This window comes from Hyla sarda, chromosome 4 (genome assembly GCF_029499605.1).
Source record: "Hyla sarda isolate aHylSar1 chromosome 4, aHylSar1.hap1, whole genome shotgun sequence".
In the NCBI taxonomy this organism is placed as follows: Eukaryota; Metazoa; Chordata; class Amphibia; order Anura; family Hylidae; genus Hyla; species Hyla sarda.
Genome location: NC_079192.1, coordinates 1,526,650 through 1,551,148, shown reverse-complemented (window position 1 = coordinate 1,551,148; position 24,499 = coordinate 1,526,650). Strand labels below are relative to the sequence as shown.

The 24,499-nt window shown below is 44.5% G+C and overlaps 1 protein-coding gene across 1 annotated transcript; it reads left to right on the top strand.

Annotated features, from left to right (window-relative positions):
- Positions 1 to 3,199: 3,199 nt before the first annotated feature.
- On the top strand, positions 3,200 to 4,126 carry LOC130366657 (olfactory receptor 1020-like). The gene has a single exon (XM_056568977.1). The coding sequence runs from the start codon at positions 3,200 to 3,202 to the stop codon at positions 4,124 to 4,126; it is 927 nt and encodes a 308-aa protein (XP_056424952.1).
- The last annotated feature ends 20,373 nt before the right edge of the window (positions 4,127 to 24,499 follow it).

Genomic DNA, 24,499 nt, shown 5'->3' with positions numbered 1-24,499 from the left:
GCTAGGTTGCTGCTAGGTGGTGTATTCAGGGTCCAGTTTACTCCTAAAGCACTAGTGTAACATCTGCTTTAAGGACAGCACCCAAAAAAGCCCTTTTTAGGGCTCAAATATCAGTCTGTTTGTCTTGCAATAGCTGGAGGCACCCTGTTTGGGAGGGAACCGCCGGTTAAAATGGGTACTCCAGTGTAAAACGTAAGTTCCTTCAAGCAACTAACTACAGTAATAAAAGGGCTATAAGTTCAGTCCGTGTGTCTTGCAACAGCTGGAGGCACCCTGGTTGGGAGGGAACCGCTGGTTAAAAGGGGTACTCCAGTGTAAAACGTAAGTTCCTTCAAGCAACTAACTACAGTAATAAAAGGGCTATAAGTTCAGTCCGTGTGTCTTACAACTGCTGGAGGCACCCTGGTTGGGGACCTCTGCTTAAAAGGGGAACTCCGCTGGCAACCTTTTTTGCTCATTGTCACACTAGTGCAAATCACATTTGGTGTGACAGTTGTTCAAATAAAAATAAAAAAATAAAAAAAATTGGCTGTGAAATAAAACCAGTGCTGCCTAAAGGGGGGCTCTAACTATGTGCTGCCTAATATGGAGGAATCTATGTGCTGCCTAATATGGAGGAATCTATGTGCTGCCTAAAGGGGGGGATCTAAATATGTGCTGCCTAATATGGGGGAATCTATGTGCTGCCTAAAGGGGGGCTCTAACTATGTGCTGCCTAACATGGGGGAATCTATGTGCTGCGTAAAGGGGGCTCTATGTGCTGCCTAAAGGGGGGATCTAACTATGTGCTGCCTAATATGGGGGAATCTATGTGCTGTCTAAAGAGGGGCTCTAACTATGTGCTGCCTAATATGGGGGAATCTATGTGCTGCCTAAAGGGGGGCTCTAACTATGTGCTGCCTAACATGGGGGAATCTATGTGCTGCCTAAAGGGGAGCTCTTACTATGTGCTGCCTAATATGGGGGACTCTATGTGCTATCTAAAGGGGGGATCTAACTATGTGATGCCTAAAGGGGGGATCTAACTATGTGATGCCTAAAGGGGGATAAAGCACGTTATTCCAAACCATTTAGGAATAATAGGTGATTTATGCCCTTTATGGATTAAAACCAGACTCTGCATCTACTATGTAATTTTCCATGGGAGTTTTGCCATGGATTCCCCTCCGGCACGCCACAGTCCAGGTATTAGTCCCCTTGAAACAACTTTTAAATCACTATTGTGGCCAGAAAGAGTCCCTGTGGGTTTTAAAATTCGCCTGCCCATTGAAGTCAATGGCGGTTCGCCCGGTTCGCGAACATTTGCGGAAGTTCGCGTTCGCCGTTCGCGAACCGAAAATTTTATGTTCGCGACATCACTAGTTGGGATATGACACAAATATATGGGGTTGGGATATGACAACAATATATGAGGATGGGATATGAAGTCAAAATCTTCCTCCTTTGTTGATTTTTCTCCCCAACAAGGATGAGGAAGGAAAAACTGGGCAACGCCGCGTACTCAGCTAATATCTTTACTATATACTAATATACTATATATATAGATATATAATTCTATCATAACATATATTATAATTATTTTCTCTTTTGCTTTAAGGAGATGTCACAATAATCCCAGAGAAATCGAAATCTTGGAGACTCTGGGGAATTCTGGGAGCGCAGTCATTGCGTCTCCTGTACAGAGATTTCTTCTCCGGGGTATTAGGGCCGAATATAAGGAGGATCAGGAGGAAGAGAGAGGAGACTCCATCCCTGGGTGAGGGACAGGACGCTGCACAAGGGATGTGATATACACAGTATACGGGACCCTACATGACTTCTCCTATATCCATGCGTCCTCCTTTGGTCAATTCTACAGATTTCCGCACTGCTGGGACTGATGGAGAAGACCACAATATATCGGTGTTGGGTCCAATAGAAAACCTCTGTGTGTCTCGGTATGTGATTATAGGGGGTACAGCCAGTTAACCTCTTAAAGACCAGTCCATTTTTTTTAAACCTTTCTCCTTACCTCTCTCCTTATTTTTTATGGAAACCTCAATTTTACAAATAATAATTTCATTTAATTATATTTAAGTATGAATAGGTGATCACTAGGCTCCCGGCTGCCATAAGATTGGGGGGGGGGGGGGTAATTGGAGTCTGGTCAAGACAAGCAATCAGCTTCTTACCACCTACATGCCATTGTCTATATTGACCACAACATCTGGGGGTTAAAAGTCAGGTTTACAGTTATCTCCGATCCCGACCTCTGAAGTCCGGTGTCAGCTGTAATACAGGGCCGGCACCCCCTGTGTATAGAGTGGGCCCGGCTTCTTAGCTTTCTCCATACTTAACTTCCTTGAGATCATTGACAAGGTTCTCCCGTGTTGTTCTGGGCTGATTCCTCATCGTTCTCATGATCATTGATCCTCCACGAGGTGAGACCTTACATGGAGCCCCCGACCGAGGGAGATGGACAGGTATTATTGTATTTCTTCCATTTGTGAATAATCGCACCAATTGGTGTAAACTTCTCCCCAAGCTGCTTGACGATGGTCGTGTAGCCCTTTCTAGAATTTTGTGGATCTACGATCTTCTCCCTGACATCCTTGGACAACTCTTGGGTCTGACTGATTGTATCTGTGGACAGGTGTCTTTTATACAGGTAACAAGCTGAGATTGGGAGTGTTCCCTTTAAGAGAGTGCTCCTAATTTTATCCCCTTGCCTGTATAAAAAAAAAAAAAAAAAAAACACCTGGGAGCTTTAATCTTGAGTAAATGCAAATAAACTTATAATATATGTGAAATGTGTTTTTTCTGTAGTATTTTATTGTTTTTCTGTCTCTCACTGTTAAATTAAACTGACCACTAAAATTACAGATGGGTTATTTCTTTGTCAGTGAAAATGTACAAAATCAGCAGGGGGCAAATACTTTTTTCCGTAAATGTATATATAAAGGGCACATTATTTAGGGCGGTAGAGAAAGTGGGACAGATGGTCATGAATATCCATACATGTATCTTCTTTCTTCTTCCTGTAGATATATGACGGACCACCATAGACTTTTACCAGAATAGACCTCATGCTTTGGGTCATCTGAACAAGGATCAAGAGAAACTCCGCCTTAGAATGAAGAGTCAGTGTCCGCTGTCCATGTCATGGTCGTGTTGACTATATTGCTTCTCTTATTGAGCTCCAACTGGGTCAAGAAACCTAATGGAGGTCACTAACCGGACACAGGTCACAGAGTTCGTGTTTTTGGGACTGACTGATGATAAGACTCTCATCCCCTTCCTCTTCATACTCTTCTTTATTCTTTACGTTATGACCATCATAGTAAACATTTGCTTACTTGTTATTGTCCAAACCAAATCGAGCCTCCAGACCCCAATGTACTACTTTCTGAGTTGCCTCTCGCTGGTTGACGTCTTCTATTGTTCTGCCATAACCCCTAAAATGCTTGTGGACCTTATATCTAAGAGGAAGGCTATCTCCTTTGAAGGTTGTGCTCTCCAGTATTTCTTCTACGCTTCTCTGGTGGCCACCGAGTCTCTTCTACTTTCCAATATGTCCTATGACCGGTTTGTTGCCATCTGCCACCCTCTCCATTATACACATATAATGACTAAGAAGAAGTGTCAATGTCTTGTTTCTGTGGATTTATCCATTGGTTTCTTCCAGTCATTGGTACAGACCAGCTGTTCCTTCACTCTACAGTACTGTGGGTCCAACCTGATCGAGCACTTCTACTGTGATGTCCTCCCTGTCCTTAGACTGTCCTGCTCCAATAATTTCACCTGTGACATGGTCACCATATACATTGTATGTATTCTGGGCATGGGTCCATTAATGGCTATCCTACTTTCATACCTGAGAATCGTATTTGCTGTTTTTCGCATAAAATCAGCATTGGGGAGGAAGAAAGCCTTCAGTACCTGCTCCTCACACCTCATGTGCGTCTTCATCTTCTATGGATCTATATTTTTCAACTACTTGCATCCTCCTTCCAATGTCTTTACTCTACAAGACAAAATGGCTTCAGTCTTCTATACAGCAGTGACACCGATACTAAACCCCCTTATATACAGTCTGAGGAACCAAGATGTAAAACGGGCCATCATCCTATCAGTTAGAAACAGCTAAGATGTGTATATGATGTTCTACCAAAACCTAGGATTAGGGATCATCTTTCAAAATGACCATAATATAAAAATCACAGTTTGGTACTTTACAATGTCATTATGTAGGGATGAGTGAAACGAATCTGATGAATCCGAATTCGTTACGAATTACAGGAAATATTTAATTCGCAACAAATGCGAATATTGCTGCAATTTGATCGTGTAAATCGCTTCATTAAACTCCATTTAGTAATCACCAAAAAGAAGATGGCTCTAAGATCTGTCATCCATGGCCACGATAACAATCACCACCAAAAAATAGGCCACAAGACAACCACAAATATAATACAAATTATTAGTTCATAAAAACATAGAATGTGTCGGCAGATAAGAACCATTTGGCCCATCTAGTCTACCCAATAATCTGAATCCTATCAATAGTCCCTGGCCCTATCTTACATGAAGGATAGTCTTATACCTATCTCTATCTTATATGAAGGATAGCCTTATACCTATCCCTGTCTTATATGAAGGATAGCCTTATACCTATCTCTATCTTATATGAAGGATAGCCTTATACCTATCCCTATCTTATATGAAGGATAGCCTTATACCTATCCCTATCTTATATGAAGGATAGCCTTATACCTATCCCTATCTTATATGAAGGATAGTCTTATACCCATCTCTATCTTATATGAAGGATAGCCTTATACCTATCCCTATCTTATATGAAGGATAGCCTTATACCTATCCCTATCTTATATGAAGGATAGTCTTATACCTGTCCCTATCTTATATGAAGAATAGCCTTATACCTATCCCTATCTTCTATGAAGGATAGCCTTATACCTATCTCTATCTTATATGAAGGATAGCCTTATACCTATCTCTATCTTATATGAAGAATAGCCTTATACCTATCACTATCTCATATAAAGGATAGCCTTATACTTATCCCTATCTTATATGAAGGATAGCCTTATACCTATCTCTATCTTATATGAAGGATAGCCTTATACCTATCTCTATCTAATATGAAGGATAGTCTTATGCTTATCCCATGCATGTTTAAAGGGGTACTCCAACCCTAAGACATCTTATCCCCTATCCAAAGAGCTAGGCGGGGTTTATTCCCATTTTATATATCTAGAGATAATATGCCCATAGGATATCATATAATGTGATGATCTCTACACATAGTTATCTACTGATATCTGAACTAACCCACTTCTGTGATTTGGTTTAATCTTTTTAATAACTTAATAATATATCTTTGTTTTATATCTGACATTATGTCATTGATATTTTCTTTATATCTTTTTATTGATATAATTTTCTGTTTTTATTATTCCTTTATGTAACCAATAAATGTATATATCATTTTTATAATAACTGTGTTATTATTTTATTATATTGCAACTTTACCACTACTATAGAACTCCTATCTGGGAAAATAGTCAGGCCCAGATGTGGGGAATTGCATTGCCTGTTTATTTTTGGCAATTCATAACGGTCATAATATTTGTCATATTTTTGTTGACCATAATTAATAATTCATAATTCATAAATGAGTTATAAATCCCCGACAGGAAGCAGGTCGTCAGGGAGTAGGGGGGGCCCAGGACAATTTTTTGCATCGGGGCCCTGTGGTTTCTAGCTACGCCCCTGACCGTGGGGGTCCTGCCGCTGGGGACCCCAGCAATCTAGGATGCAGCATTCACCTGGAAGCACTGCAGGAAGCGCTGGAGGCTCGGCGTCTTATGCCTCCCGACCACGGGGACGAAGTATCGTGACGTCACGACTCTGCCCGTGTGACATCACACCCCGTCCCCTCAATGAAAGTTTATGGGAGGGGGCGTGATGTCACACGGGGGCGGAGTCGTGACATCATGATACTCCATCCCCTCAAAGGCAATGAATGTGTAGTAGGGGGAATGGAAAACATCATGTAAATGACATAGTACAAATCACACACGAAGGCTGCACAAAGCAAACAGGGAAGAAAACCCAATGAACAAGCCGGAGTAATAGCAGAACTAACAGTAACAGACTGTGCACCCTGTAGCGAGATACCTCACCTCCAGCCCCAAACGCACGTTTTCGTCCTTCGCTTTGTCAAACATATATGGGGAGGGTATATATATATATATATACAAAGACAACCAATCACACACATCAGGCATTTGATGGACGTCCCATTCATCCTGTCCCATACATACTCAGCCACTACAATGTCCGCACGGATGGAAGCAGAAAAGGTCCTGATTGAATTCATAGGTCATCAAAATGTGTGTGCTGGGCGCCCATGCTGCGTCATCCGCTACTAATTACCTGGTATCCAGATGTCAGCTCTGGCATCGCGAGATATGTGACGTGCATTAGCAGTCATGTGACTACCAGTCACGGGATCCTGGGTCGTCATGAGAGTCCATCCCACCGGGGCGGACTATGGGAAAGTGAAAAATCGCGGTGCCAGAGCTGACACGGCATTCTGGATACCAGGTAATTAGTAGCGGATGACGCAGCATGCGCGCCCAGCACACACATTTTGATGACCTATGAATCCAATCAGGACCTTATCTGCTTCCATCTGTGCGGACATTGTAGTAGGTAGCGGTGAGTATGTATGGGACAGGATGAATGGGACGTCCATCAAATGCCTGATGTGTGTGATTGGTTGTCTTTGTATATATATATATACCCTCCCCATATGTGTTTGAATACACACCCCCTGACGAAGCAAATAGTGAAAACGTGCGTTTGGGGCTGGAGGTGAGGTATCTCACTACAGGGTGCACAGTCTGTTACTGTTAGTTCTGCTATTACTCCGGCTTGTTCATTGGGTTTTCTTCCCTGTTTGCTTTGTGCAGCCTTCGTGTGTGATTTGTACTATGTCATTTACATGATGTTATCTGTTCCCCCTACTACACATTCATTGCCTTCATTTTTTCGGTTCTGATGTTTGCTTTGCCTATCACTTACCGTATTTATCGGCGTATAACACGCACTTTTTAGGCTAAAATTTTTAGCCTAAAGTCTGTGTGTGTGTTATACGCCGATACACCCCCAGGAAAGGCAGGGGGAGAGAGGCCGTCGCTGCCCGCTTCTCTCCCCCTGCCTTTCCTGGGGTCTAGAGCGCTGCTGTCGGCCCTTCTCACCCCCTGGTTATCGGCGCCTCTGCCCGTTCTGTCCCCCTGACTATCGGTGCCGGCGCCGATAGCCAGGGAGAGAGAAGCGGAGCCGACAGCCAGGGGGAGAGAAGGGGCAGCGGCACCCATTGCCGGCGCCGCTGCCCCGTTGCCTCCCCCCATTCCCGGTGGCATAATTACCTGAGTCCGGTCCGCGTTGCTCAAGGCCTCCGTCGTGCGTCCCCGGCGTCATTGCTATGCGCTGAACGGCGCGGCGCATGACGTCAGAGCGCCGCGCCGTGCATAGCAACGACGCTGGGGACGCACGACGGAGGCCTGGAGCAGCGCGGACCGGACTCAGGTAATTATGCCACCGGGGATGGGGGGAGGCAACGGGGCAGCGGCGCCGGCAATGGGTGCCGCTGCCCCTTCTCTCCCCCTGGCTGTCGGCGCCGCTTCTCTCTCCCTGGCTATCGGCGCCGGCACCGATAGTCAGGGGGAGAGAACGGGCAGCGGCGCCGATAACCAGGGGGTGAAAAGGGCCGACAGCAGCGCTCTAGACCCCAGGAAAGGCAGGGGGAGAGAAGCGGGCAGCGACGGCCTCTCTCCCCCTGCCTTTCCTGGGGGTACATCGGGGTATACACGCGCACACACGCACCCTCATTTTATCATGGATATTTGGGTAAAAAACTTTTTTTACCCAAATATCCTTGGTAAAATGAGGGTGCGTGTTATAGGCCGGTGCGTGGTATACCCCGATAAATACGGTATTTTAAATATTCTGTATATTTTTAAGATATGTTTAATAAAGATGAACTAATCATTTGTATTATATTTTGTGATTGTCTTGTGGCCTATTTTTTGGTGGTGAAACTCCATTTACTGTGGTCCAGGCTCCAGGGCACCTAAATTGGCGGATCCACATGTGAGGACATGGGGCAAAGAATCCTGGGAAGGCGGGAACAAGGGTAGGCGGGGTGAGCCTGAATCACATGCAGCATGCAGCCTATCAGCAGCCAGTCACCCCTGTGATGTCACAGCCCAATATAATCGGCAGCCATATTGCGGCCAGACACTTCATTCATTACACTGCAGAGAGATAGATAGGGACAGACAGCACTGTGGGTTACACAGAAAAGCATTCTTACTGCAGCGATTCACCTCCCAGTCACTGTCTACAGCATTCTAATACAGAGAGGGACAGAGAGCAGTGTGTTGCACAGAACAACAGCAATAATTCAGCTCAAGCACAAATCCTGATTAGAAGGGAAGGAAGTGAGATTAAGAAAGAAAGTGCAATTTTCGGTGTAGTACACAGCGACTGTGTGCTGCAGCACTGGTGTGTACTGCTTGTGTTGTGCACAAATACATTTTTAAGCATACTGGAGCGCATTGTCCTCCCCTCTTAAGTGCATACCACATACGTACATCTAAGTGTTGAACTATTTTGTTCCTGTTAAAGTCTCAAGGGCCTAGATACTGTGAAAGGCCAGGCAAAAGTACACACCTGCTGGTGTTGTACACAAATTTTTTTTAAGTGTAAAGGAGCGTATTGTACTCCCCTCATATAAGCACTAAGTATGTCAGGCAGAGAAGTGCCAGGACGTGCACAGAGGAGTGGCAGAGGCCTAAATCCTTCAGGCAGAGGTCACAGCAGACTTGGGGCGAGTGGCAGCAAGAGTCGCAGCGAGAGGCCTGAGCTCCCGTTATCAGCCAGCGGTCTTGTCTCTACCAGCAACCCATCTGCCGTCATCGATTGGTTAACACGCTCATCCACTTCATCACAAGTGACATCTGACACCCCCAGTCAACAGTCGGTGGGTTCCTCAGACACAACCCTCAGTTGGCATGGCCCGGGAGCAGTCCCTGTCCTCCCATTGCCTTTGTCCTATGCTGTTCCCTCTCCTAGAGAAGTATCTTATGCTGTGGGTTCAGCTCCACTATTCACTGAGGACGATCTAATAGAGGACAGTCAGCAGCTACTGCCCAGCCAAGAAGGGGAGGAGAAATGCGCCGCTTGCTCCGCTAGGCGGCCAAGTAGTGATGCGGAGAGTGACGAGGGAGGCGGTGTTGCGAGCGTTCAGGGTCCGGAAGCAGACACTGTTGAGGAACCTGAAGAGGACATCAGTGACGTGCAGACACAACTCGATGATGATGATGATTATTAGAGATGAGCGAATTTTAGAAAATTTAGATTCAGCCGATTCGCCGAATTTTCCAAAAAAATTTGGTTCGGTTCACGGACATTCACTATTAAAAATGGCTATTTCTGGCCTGCAGAGAGGCACAATAGGGGTATAGAACACTTTGCTTTGTTCTAACACGCATATGGAGTGTGCTGTGTTAGTGAAATAATACTGTTATTCAGAATGACATGCAGATTACCGGCATCGCAATTATAATCACTGCCGCAGAGCGGCACAATCACAGAGCCAGGAGGTGGCGTCAGTATGAGGAGACCATATAGTGGCAGCAGCAGCATCAGGAGTCCTGAAAGTGACCCGGTGACAGAGTGGTGCGGTGGGTGGCAATACCAGTACCCGGTGACGAAGGTGGGTGAAAAAAGGTCTGATGCGGAGAAATGTTTGAAACTGGGGAGCAGTGCCTTAAATCTGTTTGGCACTATCCATATTTGTGAAGTGTTGGTGTGGCACCATGGTCAATCTACTCTGATGCATCAGGCATTGGTGGGTGGAAATCCTGGCTGATCCATCTTCACAAAGGTCAGTCTCTCCACATTTTTCGTGGACAGACGAGTTCTCCTTGGGGTGACTATGGCCCCCACAGCACTAAACACCCGCTCTGATGGCACACTACTGGCCGGGCAGGACAGCTTTTCCAGGGAAAACTCTGCTAGTTGTGGCCACAAATCAAGTTTGGCTGCCCAGAAGTCCAGAGGAATTTCAAGATGTTTTGGCATGGTCATGTCAAGGTATGCCACCACCTGCTGGTTAAGGTCCTGCTCCATGTCTACCTGCTGCCGATGAGTTGCTTGACTATGCGGGTGAAGAAAGGTACTCATCACCGACTGTACACTTAGGCTGGTGCTGATTGAGCTGGTACTGCTCCTGCCACCCCTCCCCTCCCCAGCAGCCATGGCAGTGGAAGGTGAGCGCAGAGGGCCCACTGAGTAAGACCTGCGAGAGGCTGGACGATGGCGCCAATAGACATCGGCCAACTGACTACGTAGGATCTCTCTGTAGTAGGTCAGTTTGTCCTCCCTCTCAGTGGGTGTAAAAAAGACCCCTATTTTGTGGCGTTAGCGAGGGTCCAATAAGGTGGAGAGCCAGAAGTCATCCCGCTGCTTAATTATGACAATTTGACGGTCACTACACAAGCAACTGAGCATGCATCGTGCCATTTGTGAAAGTGACTCGGAGGGACTACCTGCCTCCATCTCCACTGCATACTGCCACGGTGTGTCTGGGTCCTCTGTCTCGCCTTCCTCATAACCCCCTAGCTCCTCTGGCTGCTCCTGCTCCTCCTCTCCTGTAAGAGGACTAGAAAAACCACCCATATCAAGAAACCTAAACTGTGTTCTACTGTGCCCCTCCCCCTCCTCCTCCTCCAGTTCAGCCCCCATAGGGCTCATGTGGCCGTGAGATGTAGGCGCCACGTCTCCAGTGCTCTGACCAGCCATTGTTTCCAACACGTGTTGTAGTAGATGAAGCAGTGGAATGACGTTGTTCATCCGGTAATCCTGGTAACTGACTAATAATGTGGCTTCCTCAAAGGGCCTGAGCAAACGGCAGGTGTCATGTATGAGCTGCCACTGGTTCACATTGAAGTTACACAGGGGAGTACTCCTATCTGCTTGCATCATCAAGAAATCGGTGATGGATTTCCTCTGTTCGCATAGTCGGTCCAACATATGGAGGGTGGAATTCCAACATGTGGAAACGTCGGAAATCAGACTATGTTGGGGGATACGGTTCTTATGCTGCAGCTCAAGGAGGGTGTGTTTTGCGGTGTACGATTGGCTGAAGTGCATGCAAAGTTTCCTTCCCATTGTTAGGATGTCTTGCAAATGGGGGGAACACTTCAGGAACTGCTTCACATCCAGATTGAACACGTGGTGCCATGCAGGGCGCATGGCTCAGCCTCCCTTGTCGCAGCGAAGAAAATATTTTTTTCCCATTGTCAGTCACCACGGTTCCTATTTCCAGTTTTTGTAGAGTAAGCCATGCTCCGATTTCTTTACGAATGACTTTTAGCAGTTCCTCCCTTGTGTGACTCCATTCGCCAAGGCAAACCATGTGAAGAACAGCGTGACACTGCCATGCCCTACACACATGGTACGATGAAGGGGCACTGAGACTTGTCTGGGCAGTTTCGGCCAAGGACACGGTGGAGGATGAGGAGGCGGAGTCGCACACTGTCACAGGACCAACGGCCTGAGAGCGTGGAGGAGGAAGCGGCGTGACCTGTCCAAGTTTGTGGAACCACATTCCCCCAGTGAGCCGTAAAGGACATGTATTGTCCCTGACCATAATTACAGCTCCACACGTCAGCGCTGCCGTGCACTTTTGAACACACCAACAGGCTCAAGGACTGGCCCACCTGCTCTTCCACAAAATTGTGCAGGGCTGGTACTGCCTTCTTATCAAACAAATGACGGCTTGGTACTCTCCACCTCGGCACAAGCCATCAGTTCTCTGAAAGGTGACGAGTCCACCACTTGAAAAGGGAGGGACTGAAGCATCAGCAACTTAGACAGGAGCACATTCAACTTCTGCGCCGTTGGATGAGTGGGCGCATACTGTTGTCTCTTGGACAGGGCTTCGCCGATGGATTGCTGGTGGAATGGTTGACTCAAAGTAGGAGGAGAAACATCTGGAGCAACAAAAGGAGGGTATGACACACAGCTCCCTTCGGCTGAGGTGGTGGAGCCTTAGCTGGCTGAATGAGGGAGCGGAGTGCCACTGGGTGATGCAGCAGGCTGGACCACTATATTGGAGCCATGTTTGTCCCAGGCCGCTTTATGGTGGTGAAGCATATGTTGACGCAGGGCTGTGCTGCCAACATTGGGACCCTGGCCATGCTTCACCTTCTGTTGACATATTTTGCATGTAGTCATGTTAATCTCCTCCAGATTCTTGATGAAAAACTGCCACACCACCGAGTAGCTAATTTTACCACCAACTGTCCGCATTGATTGACTGCTACTGCCGCCGTCTCCAGGAACCCCTGTTCCACTACCTCCCGGGAAGGTAGGCTGCCGCAAAGTAGTTGGTCTCCCCCGGGCACGTTTGGCTCCAGAATTTCCCCTTCTCCCACCATGCTGACTGCCAACCATGTTACCGCCTTGCTGGCTCAGCTGCTGCCTCACAGGCAATCTGCAACCCTCTTCTTCTGATGATAATGAAGCCCCTTCTGCACCCGGCTCCCAACTGCGATCGGCTTCATCATCATCAACAGTTGTCTGCATGTCAGTGATGTCCTCCTCAGTTTCCTCAACAGTGTTTGCTTCAGGACCCTGAATGCTGGCAACACCGCCTCCCATGTCACTCTCCTCATCACTACTTTGCCGCCTAGCGGAGCAAGCGGCGCATGTCTCCTCCCCTTCTTGGCTGTCCAGTAGCTGCTGACTGTCCTCTATTAGATCGTCCTCAGTAAATAGTGGAGCTGAACCCACAGCATAAGATACTTCTCTAGGAAAGGGAACAGCATAGGACAAAGGCAATGGGAGAACAGGGACTGCTACCGGCCCATGCCAACTGAGGGTTGTGTCTGAGGAACCCACCGACTGTTGACTGGGGGTGTCAGATGTCACTTGTGATGAAGTGGATGACCGTGTTAACCAATCGATGATGGCAGATGGGTTGCTGGTAGAGACAGACAGCTAGCTGATATCGTGGGATCAGGCCTCTCGCTGCAAATCCTCCTGCCTCTCGCCCCTAGTCTGCTACAACCTCTGCTTACGCCTGATGAATTTAGGCCTCTGTCACTCCTCTGTGCACATCCTGGCACTTCTGTTTCTGACATATGCATATAAGAGGGGAGTACAATACTCTCCACTATGCATAAAACAGTATTTGTCTAGAACTGCAGCAGGTGTGTACTTTTTCCTGGCCTTTCACACTATCTGGGCCCTCGAGACTTTAACAGGAACAAAATAGTACTCCACATAGATGTAGGTATGCGGTATGCACTTATGAGGGCAGAAAAATGCGCTACAGCACGCTTAAATAAGCATTTGTGTTCAACACCAGCCGGTGATTACTTTTGCTTGACCTTTCATAGTATCTAAGTCCTTGAGAGTTTATCAGGTTCAAAATAGTACACTACTTAGATGTATGTATGTGGTATGCACTTATGAGGGGAGGACAATGCGCTACAGTACGCTTAAATAAGTATTTGTGTGCAACACAAGCAGTACACAACAGTGCTACAGCACACAGTCGCTGTGTACTAAACCCAAAATTGCACTTTCTCTCTCAATCTCATTCACTTCCCTATCAGTGCTTCTAGGCAGGATTTGTGCTTGAGCTGAATCGTTGCTGTTTTTATGTGCAACACACAGCTCTCTTTCACACTCTGCAATACCTCAACAACACCATTCGTAATATTTGATTCGCTCATCTCTAATGATGATGAAGACGATGGTACTTGGCAGCCGGGTGCAGAAGGGGCTTCATCATCATCAGGAAAAGAGAGTTGCAGGTTGCTCGTGAGGCAGCAGCTGAGCCAGCAAGGTGGTAGCACGGTTGGCAGTCAGCATGGTGGCAGAAGTGGAAATTCTGGAGCCAAACGTGCTCGGGGGAGACCACCTGCTTGATGGCAGCATACCTTCCCGGGAGACTTATTTCCATATACTTACATTGAGGGGCGTGGAATTGACGCCACGAGCCTCTGGTGCTGCACCCGACGCTGTAAATGAATACCGGGTGCAGCAAGGAGATCGCTGGGGTACCCAGCAGCGGGACCCCTGTGATCAGACTTCTTTTACCCTATCTTTTGGATAGGAAATAAGATATCTAGGGGCGAAGTACGCCTTTAAGGGCTACACCCTCACATAAGCAGGGTTGGAAAGGTAGCATTATGTTTAGGTTCTGGCGTCTTCTTTCTTTAAAGGAGTAGTCTCATGGAATAAACTCATCCTCCATTGTAAGTTAGACAAATGTTCCTCTGTAATGCATAAAGTTCCACTGTGAGATGAACAATAATATGGACCAGTGCACTGCACCACTCACCACCCGTAGGAGCTCCGTGTGTGTGAAGGTCGCGCGATGTCCCGCAGACTGGCACGGACCAGCGGATGGCCTGGTTGTGAATCTGCGTGGATGTGGATGTCCACGTACTCGAAGACTTCAGATGGTAATCCTGCGGCGTTGGCATTCACTAGATCCTATGCCACCTTGCTATAAGACTGTACCACCCTGCAAGCAGACAATTTTTCTACCTGGACATTCTCAACAGCAACCCCTCTGTTCCTGGACCACTGTACAAGTGCGCGCAGACCTCTGCTCTACTCCACGAGGACGCCGCCTCCCGACAGTAATCCCACCACCCATTCATCTTTGGCCAGCTGCTACTCTGTGCCAACTCCACAGGATTACCATTACCTGTGTATGTTCATCTAATTAAAATCTAATTTTATTCACACACTGGTCATATCCTTAGTATGTATATACCTAGAGGACAGTTTTTCTACTTTTATTCACATTTTCCATTTTTGACACGACGGGTACATGCAACACAGGTTACCTCGGTATACAATTTGTCTAGAGGTGTGAGGCTCTCAATTTCTTTATTTTTCATTATCCTCCATCCGCTGATAAGTTTTAGTTTGCGAGGGGTCAGAGCGCCGGGGCACCTCGCTATCTCCTGTATGGAGCCCCAGCTCTCGTGGAGTGACGGGTCCCGACCACTGCCCAAAGCAGGGGCCACCATGCCCCTCCATATATCTCTATGGGAGAGCCAAAGATAGCCGAACAGTCCTTCCACATAAATATATGGAGGAGGAGTGATGGCACATGCTTAAGGCGGGGACATGACACTTCCCTCCACGGGAGAGCTGGGGCTACATACAGGAGATAGCGGGGTGCCCCGGCGCTCTGACCCCCACCCCCCCCCCCCCCCCCGCAATCTAAAACTTATCCAGAGGATAGGGGATAAGTTTTATTCCATGAGATATCTCCTTAAAGGGTTCACCTCTCCACTAAACAACTCACTCATCTGGAGAGAGGGTGCGAACTCCCATAGCCTGAACATTTGTATCGGAAACCCACCATACACCAATCACCCGTATACTCATCCTATTTATCACAGTTGTGTTGGATGTGCTGACCAATTTAGTTTTTGACATCGTGTGCAGTTTACTATGTGAGTCCGTGTACTGCCCTTCCCCAACCAACCCAACTGCTGGAACCATTACCCTCCCTAAAGGAAAACAGAATTTTTTGGTCCATATTGCCCACACACAGGGTTGACTGAACTGCCCCCTCAATGCAAGTCTTTGGGAGGGGGCGTGACAACCCCTCCCATAGACTTGCATTGAGGGGGCATGGCCGTGATGCCACAAGCGGGGCGCAGCCGTGACGTCATGAGCCTCAGGCGATGCACTCCGGCGTAGCCGTGAAGTCACGAGGGGTCGTTCCAGTGATGTCATGATCACAGCCTCCGGCTCCGAGCGTTCTGAACAAAATGTTCAGAACACCGGAGCACCAGAGTACCCCTTTAATAGTGTAAGAGTTAGTACGACCGGATGGCACTCTAGTGGCAAAAGTCATGAGGATTTGCTCCTACTCCGGACAGTTCCTGACACGGACAGAGGTGTCAATAGAGAGCACTGTGGTCTGGCTGGAAGGAACTACACAACTTCCTGTGGAGCATACAGCAGCTGATAAGTACTGGAAGGATTAAAGGGGTTATCCAGGAAATATATATATCAACTGGCTCCAGAAAGTTAAACAGATTTGTAAATTAGTTCTATTAAAAAATCTTAATCCTTTCAGTACTTATGAGCTTCTGAAGTTGAGTTGTTGTTGTTCTTTTCTGTCTAAGTGCTCTCTGATGACACGTGTCTCGGGAACCGCCCAGTTTAGAAGCAAATCCCCATAGCAAACCTCTTCTACTGCGAGACAAGCAGAGATGTCAGCAGAGAGCACTGTTGCCAGACAAAAAACAGCAACTTAACTTCAGCAACTGATAATTATTGGAGAGATTAAGATTTTTTAATAGAAGTAATTTCCAAATATAAAACAAAAAACGTGTGTGCAGCTCACAACCAGGTGCTCGAGGTCAATGCGGCCAAAAGATCGATCCCCACCGATCAAAAATAACACTATAGTAGAAAAATATTTGAACCAAACCTCAAGAGCATCACCCTACTGGGTACTCAATAAATATCAATTGGGAACAGCCGATTAGAAACAAAATGACAAATTTATTAAAATGCAATAAAATGTATTAATCGCAAAAACATTGTAAAATAAAATATATATCACTAAGAGCAATATTATATGTTACATTAGTTGGCCATTGGGCGCAAATGGCAGAATCAATATATTGTATGCAGCGATCGCCTGTTAAAGTGCTAGCACTAATCTGGGTAAATGCCGATAGTCCGTACTGTGCTGCTAATCCGGCAAATGAAATATAAAAATGAAAAAATCAAATGAGAATTGTGTCTCCCGGTTGGTCAAGGCTGCACTGTCCACACTCTGTAGATGAATAGCTGTACACTCCCTCACCGTAACAGCTGGTCCCGTGCTGCAGCGGGCCGAAGATGATATGTCCCGTATACGGTGAGCGGGCAGTGTGATCCTCCCGGGCCTGTTGTGCGTGGAGCTCCGACAAGAGACTCCCAGGGGAGCGGTCCACAATGGCAGTTTACACCCGTTCCTGGTGTCGGACCTTTCTCTTTATTAAACAAACAGAACACTCGTGGAGCTAGTAACGATCTTAGTTAAGCGCCCAGTTGATGTGGCAAACATGTTGCGGCAGGTGCAGTAGACGGCTTGTTTAAATTTATTGTCTCAAATTCATGCAATGCGTCTTAATATCGCTCCGTTCAGACTAGATGCCTAGACGCGTTTCAGGTTCGACCCCTTCCTCAGTAGGCGGATTGAATCTGTGATGGTGAACAACGACTGTTTATAAATAGTAAAACCACATGTGTTTTCCATCAATGAGACAAGACAATCCTGTGGAATGGGCTTGCCAGCAGAGAACTTAGTTGGTAGAGAAATCCTTATAGCAAGATTTAATTCAATGAAAAAACATCTCTTTTATATTCATTATTTTATAAATATGTAACATTGGGTGAATGCTTGATCAATGTATCAAATGTTACATATATACTATATATATATCAATTCAACTCTTATAACATATGTTGTGGATCGAATTAATATAAACCGGTCCAACCCTGGAATGATGTGTGTGAATAGGAACATAACGTGACAAAGGGCTGTGATTGTGAAAGTGAGAATCAATTGAATGTGAATAGTAGTGTGTAGGTTAAGAAATAGTGGTGTGAATAGGTACCAAATGTAAAAATAAAAACATTGCACCCAGAAGTGATACTGATATGGGTAATGAGTGGTCAGTACGTAATGCATGGTGGGAATAGTGGTACATGGATTTATTAGCGGAAGTGTCATTTATGAATGAGAGGGTGTTAGATTAGAAGTAGAAATAGTCATATGATAAAAATAAATGAAGACGGGATAAATATAAAAAAATATGTAAGAAATAAAGATGGATTAAAGATGGGAATAGAAAAATTGGGAAACGGATATATGAGAATGGGTTGAATGTAGATGATGATATATTGGAGGGAGTTGGAGAGTAGTGATGGGAATAGGTGCGGAATGGATAGGTGGAACATCGCACCCAAAAATGTGATGCTTATATGGGTATATAATGCATAATGGGAATAGTGGTATACAGGATTGGTGTGAACTGATGGGACAGAAATTTAGATAAAAAGTGAAAGATAGAATGAAATAAAATAAAATGAATTAAATTGAAAGTGAAATAAAAATAAAATATGAATCAACATAAATAAAGATGGGACGGTTATGAATGAAAATGGTTTGGAAATGATTAGTATAAAAGGTAATAAAATGATTTAAAAAAAACTATAGAAAAAGTATGATAATAATGAGTAATAAAATAAAAATAGAAAAAAGATTAAACATAAAAAAATATAAGAATAAAAATCAGTATAAATGTAAAAATAAAATGAACAGTATTTGTGAATAATTGTATAATCTGTTTATCAAGCAGATCTACACGTGGAATGTTCAAGATTAATAATAATAATTTAGTATGGAAAAATACAAATCAAATAAATAGAATAAAATAAAATAGAATGATGTGTAATAATGGTACATATGAAGGTGAAGATAAATGGAAAAGAAAAAAAGAAAAGAAAAAGGTTGAGACTCAAAATTTATAATGGTAGAATGAATATAGAAATAAAGTAGTGTTAGTATGCAATAATACTAATAATATAATAATATTGAAATGTGAAATGTTGACTATACAAAACTATAGTGTATGTGGCTGCAGTTGATATTCACATGTGGAATATGTCAAAATAAAGTTCAATATTTTGTACCTCACTGTTACATTATACAGAACCAAAATACATAGACCAACAAATAATATACAAATAAAAAATAATAATTAAAAAAAAAAAAATAATAAATATATATGACATTCGTATCTTATGTCTGAAAAAACATGTTGCAAAACATCCATTAGAAAGAGAAGTAGCAGAAACAGGTTTTATACAAATAGAATGCAAACCCAAATCGTGTTTTTTTCCTAAACACGAAATGGGTCCAGATATAACTACATTCAAGAAATTAGTAGAATGTGATTTGCGCAAAATGAAAATCCCACGATACATCAAAGGAAATATCAATTCCCAACAAAAACAGGCTATAAAAGGATTACAAAGTAACAATGATATAACAATTCGAGCAGCTGACAAGGGGGGAGGAGTAGTGTTACTCAACACGATAGATTATAGTCAAGAATGTCTGAGACAGCTTGGGGATACCCTTACATACAAGAAACTGACCAGTGATCCCACGGAAAATTACATATCACAATTGCACACATTATGCCACGATGCACTTGGTCTGAGCATTTATTTTGAGCACTTATTTTGAGCACTCAAGGGAGATTGCCTGTGTTTTACTGTTTACCGAAAACTTATAAAAGCCAATTAAACCCCCCAGGTAGACCAATCGTATCTGGGATAAGTTCCATAACATCGAACCTATCCCAGTACGTGGACAAATTTTTACAACCATTTGTTCAGAAAACCCAGTTCTATCTAAAAGATACCTCTCAAGTAGTGGCCATGGTGGAGGCCTTCCCATGGGAGGAGCATCACATCATGGCCACTCTTGATGTATCTTCACTCTATACCATTATTCAACATGATTTGGGTATGCAAGCTGTGAAAAATGTTTTATCTAAAGGTGACATTAAACCAGAACTGGTTGAGTTCATAACACGGGCTATTCGCTTTATTCTCACCCACAATTATTTTTATTTTGATGGTGATTATTATTTTCAGCAAACTGGTACCACCATGGGCACAAGTTTCACCCCAAGCTACGCCAATCTTTTCATGACGGCATGGGAACAAGATACCATCAGTCCCAGGCTTGGCGCGAACCTGGTGCTCTGGCGGCGGTACATAGATGATATTTTCCTTATTTTGCAGGGGTCCTTAGAAGATTTAAATTCTTTTATTCACAGTTTGGTCACTAATTCTCACAATTTAGTTTTCACCTCCACCATTAGTAAAAACACAAATAGAATTTTTAGATCTTGAAATCAAAACTAGTGAAGGCAGTTTAAAATGCAATACTTTTACAAAACCCACAGCCAAAAACAGCTTTATAGATTTTGAAAGTTGTCATTTACACCGGTTACACAATGTCCTGAGTGGACAGTACCGCCGTTTGAAAAGGAATTGCACTAACAATGACAAATTTTTGGAAGAAGCAGAACAATTGACTGGTCAGTTCCTTGAGAGGGGGTATCCCCGAGCTGTCTTAGGCAAATCACTGGATAAAATAAAGGCTTTAGATAGAAAAAAAAATTCATTTCTTCAGAATCCACCGCAATACCAAAAAAATCCATTCCAGAATTCAAATTAGTCTTGCCCTTTAATAATATCCACACAAAAGTAGAACACATTATAAAAAAAAATTGAGATATCCTAAAACAGGATAAAATAATTGGAGAATCACTGCCTCAACGTCCCCCAATAATATACACAAGGGCCCCAAATCTGGGTATCACAGTAGTCCCATCAATTAAAAATCCTATCAAGCATAGTCAAACACAATCCTGGATGGACACGAGGGGTTTCTTCCATTGCGGTACCTGCACTGGTTGTACCACAACCAAGGACGCAAGAAAGACATCCATCGTTCACTCCAGGGTGAATAATTTCAAATGAAAAATCGATCAGTGCATCACATGCAATTCAAAAGGGGTATTGTATATCTTGTAATGTGGCTGCCACAAACAATATGTGGGGAGAACTAAGCGACAACTCAAGGCAAGAATAGCGGAACATGTCAATAGCATAAAAAAGGGGGAACAAAAGCACCCCTTATCGTCACACTTTTTAAAAGTACACAAAAAAGATCCATCTAGTCTGAAATTTGTAGGTTTGCAATCAATAAAAAGAGATTGGGGGGGGGGGGGGCAGCTACAAGCTACAAATGTCAAAAGCAGAAAGTAAAAAAAAATGTTGAATTTGACACCATTGAGCTCAAAGGACTAAATTCCAGCTTTTAATTGTTTGGTTTTCTTTTAGAGATCTGCCACGGTACCGACATCCGCCGCTGTTTGTTACGTTAGGCGGTGGAGGTCGGTGCCCGGACGGATCTCCCACATTTACTCAGCAGATGTCAGATATATTTATTATTTTTTATTTGTATATTATTTGTTTGTCTATGTATTTTGGTTCTGTATAATGTAACAGTTGTTAGGATTCGGCAGGCTGGATGTGGATCCTCTGTGTCAGCGAGGGATTGGCGTGGACCGTGTCGGTGGACTGGTTCTAGGTTGCTGCTGGTATTCACCAGAGCCCTCCGCAAAGCGGGATGGTCTTGCTGCGGCGGTAGCAACCAGGTCGTATCCACCGGCAACGGCTCAACCTCGCTGACTGCTGAGAAGGCGTGGGATAGAAGGACTAGGCAGAGGCAAGGTCAGACGTAGCAGAAGGTCGGGGCAGGCAGCAAGGTTCGTAGTCAATGGCGATAGCAAGAGGTCAGGAACACTGGTAAGGCAACCACTATAAACGCTTTCTCTGGCACAAGGCAACAAGATCCGGCAAGGAAGTGCAGGGGAAGTGAGGTAATATAGCCAGGGAGCAGGTGGAAGCTAATTAGGCTGATTGGGCCAGGCACCAATCACTGGTGCACTGGCTCTTTAAATCTTAGAGAGCTGGTGCGCGCGCGCCCTAAGGAGCGAGACCGCGCGCGCCAGGACGTGACAGCCGGGGACCGGGACAGGTGAGTGACTTGGGATGCGATTCGCGAGCGGGCACGTCCCACTATGCGAATCGCATCCCCGCCGGCAGTGTCAGTGCAGCGCTCCAGGTCAGCGGGTCTGACCGGGCCGCTGCAGAGAGGGGAACGCCGTGAGCGCTCCGGGGAGAAGCAGGGACCCGGAGCGCTCGGCGTAACAACAGTGAGGTACACAATATTGAATTTTATTGTGACATATTCCACACGTGAATATCAACTGCAGCCACATACACTATAGTTTTCGACATTTCACATTTCAATATTATTATATTATTAGTATTATTGCATACTAACACAACTACTTTATTTCTATATTCATTCTACTATTATTAATTTTGAGTCTCAACCTTTTTTTCTTTTTTTTCTTTTCCATTTATCTCCACCTTTATCTATACCATTATTACACATCATTCTATTTAATTTTATTCTATTTATTTGAATTGATCTGTATTTTTCCATACTAAATTATTATTATTAATCTTGAACATTCCACGTGTAGATCTGCTTGATAAACAGATTATACAATTATCCACAAATACTGTTCATTTTATTTTTACATTTATACTTATTTTTATTCTTATATTTTCTTTTATGTTCATTCTTTTTTCTATTTTTATTTTATTACTCATTATTATCATACTTTTTCTATTGTTTTTTTTAATCATTTTATTACCTTTTATACTAATCATTTCCAAACCATTTTCATTCATAACGGTCCCATCTTTATTTATGTTGATTCATATTTTATTTTGATTTCACTTTCAATCTAATTCATTTTACCGTTTTTTTTCGCCGTATAAGACGCACTTTTTATTCCCCAAAACTGGGGGGGGGAAAGTCGGTGCGTCTTATACGGCGTATACACCCCTATCGGGGCGGTCCCTGCGGCCATCAACGGCCGGGACCCGCGGCTAATACAGGACATCACCGATCGCGGTGATGCCCTGTATTAACCCTTCAGACGCGGCGATCAAAGCTGACCGCCGCGTCTGAAGGGAAAGTCACTCTAACCTGGCTGTTCAGTCGGGCTGCTTGGGACCGCCGCGATTTCACCGCGGCGGTCCCGAACAGCCGACTGAATAGCCGGGTTAGTGCTTACAGGACAACGGGAGGGACCTTACCTGCCTCCTCGGTGTCTTCTTCGTTCAGGGATCCCCTGTATGGCCGGCGCTCTCCTTCCTCGTCATCACGTCGTCGCGTACGTGCGGCGGCGAGCGTAACGACGTGATGGCGGCGACGGAGAGCGAGGATACCCGGCCGGCAGCAGAGACGTTCCAGAGCGACGGGGACAGCAATGGAGCGACATCCAGGGCAGCGGTGACGGGTCCGGAGCGGCAGGGACACGTGAGTAATACCTCCCATGCAGTGGTCTTCAATCTGCGGACGTCCAGATGTTGCAAAACTACAACTCCCAGCATGCCCGGACAGCCAACGGCTGTCCGGGCATGCTGGGAGTTGTAGTTTTGCAACATCTAGAGGTCCGCAGGTTGAAGACCACTATTGGGTTCAAAATCAGAAATTTTTTAGATTTTGCACCTAAAAATAGTGGGTGCGTCTTATACGCCGTTGCGTCCTATAGGGCGAAAAATCCGGTATTTTATTTCATTCTATCTTTCACATTTTATCTAAATTTCTGTCCCATCAGTTCACACCAATCCTGTATACCACTATTCCCATTATGCATTATATACCCATATAAGCATCACATTTTTGGGTGCGATGTTCCACCTATCCATTCCGCACCTATTCCCATCACTACTCTCCAACTCCCTCCAATATATCATCATCTACATTCAACCCATTCTCATTTATCCGTTTCCCAATTTTTCTATTCCTATCTTTAATCCATCTTTATTTCTTACATATTTTTTTTTAATATTTATCCCGTCTTCATTTATTTTTATCATATGACTATTTCTACTTCTAATCTAACACCTTCTCATTCATAAATGACACTTCCGCTAATAAATCCATGTACCACTATTCCCACCATGCATTACGTACTGACCACTCATTACCCATATCAGTACCACTTCTGGGTGCGATGTTTTTATTTTTACATTCGGTACCTATTCACACCACTATTTCTTAACCTACACCCTACTATTCACATTCAATTGATTCTCACTTTCACAATCACAGCCCTTTGTCACGTTATGTTACTATTCACACACATCATTCCAGGGTTGGACCGGTTTATATTAATTCGATCCACAACATATGTTATAAGAGTTGAATTGATATATATATAGTATATATGTAACATTTGATACATTGATCAAGCATTCACCCAATGTTACATATTTATAAAATAGTGAATATAAAAGAGATGTTTTTTCATTGAATTAAATCTTGCTATAAGGATTTCTCTACCAACTAAGTTCTCTGCTGGCAAGCCCATTCCACAGGATTGTCTTGTCTCATTGATGGAAAACACATGTGGTTTTACTATTTATAAACAGTCGTTGTTCACCATCACAGATTCAATCCGCCTACTGAGGAAGGGGTCGAACCTGAAACGCGTCTAGGCATCTAGTCTGAACGGAGCGATATTAAGACGCATGCCTGAATTTGAGACGATAAATTTAAACAAGCCGTCTATTGCACCTGCCGCAACATGTTTGCCACATCAACTGGGCGCTTAACTAAGATCGTTACTAGCTCCACGAGTGTTCTGTTTGTTTAATAAAGAGAAAGGTCCGACACCAGGAACGGGTGTAAAGTGCCATTGTGGACCGCTCACCTGGGAGT

Excerpts from the sequence above, each read along its gene's own strand:
- LOC130366657 (XM_056568977.1), top strand. The coding sequence starts at position 3,200 with ATGGAGGTCACTAACCGGACACAGGTCACAGAGTTCGTGTTTTTGGGA.